This window comes from Lagopus leucura, unplaced genomic scaffold (assembly GCF_019238085.1).
Source record: "Lagopus leucura isolate 7727_CA_CO unplaced genomic scaffold, USGS_WTPT01 Super-Scaffold_73, whole genome shotgun sequence".
In the NCBI taxonomy this organism is placed as follows: domain Eukaryota; kingdom Metazoa; phylum Chordata; class Aves; order Galliformes; family Phasianidae; genus Lagopus; species Lagopus leucura.
This window is the reverse complement of record NW_024962252.1, coordinates 49,271,053-49,275,058: the sequence shown is the minus strand read 5'-3', so window position 1 is coordinate 49,275,058 and position 4,006 is coordinate 49,271,053. Positions and strand designations below refer to the sequence as shown.

General features: G+C 62.0%; 1 protein-coding gene across 1 annotated transcript; it reads left to right on the top strand.

The window, feature by feature from the left end:
• The first annotated feature begins 2,063 nt into the window (after positions 1–2,063).
• OLIG3 (oligodendrocyte transcription factor 3) lies at positions 2,064–2,885 on the top strand. Its single transcript, XM_042895257.1, has one exon. The coding sequence runs from the start codon at positions 2,064–2,066 to the stop codon at positions 2,883–2,885; it is 822 nt and encodes a 273-aa protein (XP_042751191.1).
• Positions 2,886–4,006: the final 1,121 nt, after the last annotated feature.

The window sequence follows — 4,006 nt, the reverse complement described above, 5'->3', positions numbered from 1 at the left end:
GTCCCTCTCAGCCCCGTCCCGCGTACCGTACGCTCGGGCCCCGCTGCAGCCGCGGCTCCGGGGTCTATTCTGAGCCCGGCACCGGCGCCGGGAGCGCTCCTTATGCCCCGTTCTCTCCGAGGTCGTCCGCCTTCCGCAGAAAACGCGTTTTCCTCCCTCGGCAAATCTCTCAGCCTTTATAAAAACGGATATTAAAAAGAGGAGGGATGAAAGTTACTTTGGGTTAGTTGCCGTCCAGCCGCCGTTTTCACCTTTCTCTCAGCCCCGATGCCGGCAGCATTGCCTTTCCGACTCCCGGTGTTAGTTCCGTCGGGGAAAGTTTCGACGCGGATTGACCCGGCAGAGCGGCCCCCCGCGTCCCACCTCCCACTTTCACCCCGGCTCCAGGCGGAGCCGCGATCCGCTCCGAGCCCCGGCCCGCTGCGGGACGGCCCCCACCAGCCAGGCTGTTCCTGTTTCTTCCCCGACGGCGCCTCTCTTTCCTCGCTCTGTTCCCTCCTCGGCGGCCGATCTCCGTTTTCCTTCCGACGCTGCGTGGCAGCCGCTGCCTCCGTATGCTGAGCGCATGTCGCTCGGCCCGACCCGCCGGGAGGGGCGGTGGAAGCAGGAACGGGACCGACGGAGCGGCTCTGCGGGAGCGGACGATGGGTCGGCGGCGGCCGGGTCCGGCGGTGCCGTGTCCACGAGTGAGGAATGCTGCTTGGGCTCACGGCTGTCGCGGCGGCAGCGGAATGAGCCGACGTCCCGTTCAGTTATTTCTGATACATCCTCCTAAGCACGGGGTGATTTACCTCATTTCTTTTTCTTTTTCTTTTTCTTTTTCTTTTTCTTTTTCTTTTTCTTTTTCTTTTTTTCTTTTTCTTTTTCTTTCTCTTTTTCTTTTTCTTTCTCTTTTTCTTTCTCTTTTTCTTCTTCTTCTTTCTCTTTCTCTTTCTCTTTCTCTTTCTCTTTTTTCTTTCTCTTTCTCTTTTTCTTTTTCTTTCTCTTTTTCTTTCTCTTTCTCTTTCTCTTTTTCTTTTTCTTTTTCTTTTTCTTTTTCTTTTTCTTTTTCTTTTTCCCTCTCATTTTCTTTCTCTTTTTCTTTCTCTTTTCCTTTCTCTTTTCCTTTTTCCCTTTTCCTTTTCTTCTTTTCTCTTCCCTTCCCCTGTGGGATTCTCTCTCAGTGCCGACAATGAGAAGGCTTTAATTTCCCTCAGCAGACGAAGCACGGTCCGACTCGGCGGATGACAGTTCCCCACTCCTCCCTCTCTCATCTCCCCACACCCTTTTACCATCCCGCTGTCCCGCCGGGAACTCTCTCCCATGCCCACGCTCGCGGGTGGAAGCGCACCCGGCGGCTCCCCGCGAGTGGTGCCGACCTCACGCTCTCAGCTCGTCGGGGCCGGGAGCAGCGGCTCGGGATCACCGCGGTCGCTTCCCCGGGCGGACGCTGTGCAGCCGGTGCCGCACGACCGACCCTGAACGCGGGGCCGAGCTGGGAGGGGAGGGCCGGGCGGCCCCGACGGGCGGGCAGTCCCCGCGGCCCTGGCTCCTCGCAGCGAACGGGGTGCCTTGTTATACTGGAAATGAGGGGCAGGGGGAGGAGGTGGCGGGCACGCGGAGCGCCGGGTGTGCGGTGTCAATCAGAGGGGTTTTGTGTCTCCTCGGCTCCTGACGGTCCGTGGCTGAGGTGTCCCGTGTGGCACCGCCATGAATATGAATGGGGGTCCTCGCTAAATGGGACAGTCAAAGCGCACCGCCCTGAATAACGGCACGTCATCCCAACTACACCGCTATACATAGGAGGGCTCCTTTTGTCTCCGCTCTCCGCCGCAGCCCTATAAAAGCCCCTCGTAAGCAGGCGGAGGTCAGTCCCGGCACACACCCACCGCCGTCCCTGAGAGCGGGGCGCGGGGCAGCGCTGCCGCGGGGCAGAGGACTCTTTCCCCCGCTGCCGCCCCGAGCTGCCGCCCGCCCGCCCGGCGCCGTCCGACCCGTCCATCCCTCGGTGCCCCACAGAGGAGCCGCCCCGTTCCGCCGCCTCCCGATCAGGGCAAGGTGTCTCGCTCCGGCGCTCGAGTACAATGAATTCTGACTCCAGCTCCGTCTCCAGCAGAGCCTCCTCGCCGGACATGGACGAGATGTACCTGCGGGAGCACCGCCACCACCACCACCACCACCACCCGGAGAGCCGCCTCAACCCCGTCTCTTCCACGCAGGGCGACCTGGTGCAGAAGATGGCCGGGGAGGGCCTGGCCCGGGGAGGCCCCAAGGCGCAGGGGGAGGGCGGCAAGTACAAGATCAAGAAGCAACTCTCGGAGCAGGACCTGCAGCAGCTGCGGCTCAAGATCAACGGGCGGGAGCGCAAGCGGATGCACGACCTCAATCTGGCCATGGATGGGCTGCGGGAGGTGATGCCCTACGCGCACGGCCCCTCCGTCCGGAAACTCTCCAAAATCGCCACCCTGCTGCTGGCCAGAAACTACATCCTGATGCTCACCAGCTCCCTGGAGGAGATGAAACGCCTGGTGGGGGAGATCTACGGTGGCCACCACTCGGCCTTCCACTGCGGCACCGTGGGCCACTCCGCCGCCGCGCACCCGCCCCACGCAGCCGGAGCCGTGCACCAGGTGCACCCCATCCTCGGCGGGGCCCTCTCCTCCGCCAACGCGTCCCCGTCGCTGCCAGCCTCGCTGCCGGCCCTGGGCACCATCCGGCCGCCCCACTCCCTGCTGAAGACCCCCTCCACTCCCCCCGCGCTGCAGCTCGGCGGCGGCTTCCAGCACTGGGCCGGCTTGCCGTGCCCCTGCACCATCTGCCAGGTGCCCCCCCCGCCTCACCTCTCTGCCCTCTCCGCCTCCGGCATGGGCCGGATCTCGGCGGACACCAAGGACCTGCTGAAGTGACCTGCTGAAGGCCCTGCCCCCCGCCGCCGGGGAGGGAAGGACCCTGCCGAGGGGACGCTGCCGCCCGCTCTGAGCCGGGAGAGGTGCGATCCCCGCGGTAAAAAAGAGTAATAGCGGTGGGGAGGAAATGTAAATAATTCCTTAAAATGGATGGGAAAAAAAAAAAAAAAAAGACATGGTTGTCACTGCAGTGCTCGCAGCTGTTCACAGACGATGGGATCGGTTTGGGGTTCTCCTCCTTTTGCGGGGTTTTCTCACTGTTCCGTCCAACGGCGGCGTCCCGTAGCCTCCCTCCCGCCTCGCCCCGGCTTCGGGCTCAGCTCCGCGGGGCGCAGCGCGGATCTCCCCGGGCGGGACCGCCTCGGGCGCTGCGGGAGTTCTTTCGGTGTTGGTTGCGGCGCGGTTCTATTGGCGGTTCCTTTCTTCCTCCCTCCGCGTCCTCTTATAAAACAACAACAACAACAAACCAACAAAATAAGGAGGGAAACGGTGCAAAGCGCGGCCCCTCCGGGCCCGTTTTGCCAACTCCTCGCCTCCCACTCCCTGAAACCCCTCGGCGCTCGGTTCTCCTCTCGGGGAACCGTTCCGTTTCGTTTTGCGGTTGTTTCGTTGTTTCGTTTGTTCCGCTCCGGTTCTGGTTTGCATGCGGGGCCGGCGCGGCCGGGCCGCTCCCCCGGCAGTGGCTCGGAGCCGCCGGTGCTGTCCTTCCCCTTCCCGGAGCCCTTCCCCGCGCGTTCGCTTGAATTGCTATTATCATTAATTCTGTTCGATCGTTCGTTTGGTTTTGGGTAGGGCCTCAAAGACAACCCCGTGTCTTTATTTTTTATATATTCTTGATAACTATCGATATATTTATTATTGACCAGTGTTTCTGGATGAGATTTCCAAATAAAGTTAAAAATGAAACACCGCCTCTTGATCCGCCTCTGTCTGGGGCCGGGCCGGCTTTTCCTTTGGCTTTCCCGGATCCCCCCCCAACCCTCCGTGCGGCCCCGCGCCCCCCGCCTCGTCCTCCATGCAGCAGCCGGGGCGGGCGGCTCCGCTCCGATGCCCGAAGCCCCGACAGCAGCTCGCCGCTGAGGTCTCGGTGTTCCGAAATGCGGGCGGCGGAGGGGCCGTCG

Bases quoted from the DNA above. Each gene is read 5' to 3' on its own strand.
- OLIG3 (XM_042895257.1), top strand. From the start codon at position 2,064: ATGAATTCTGACTCCAGCTCCGTCTCCAGCAGAGCCTCCTCGCCGGAC.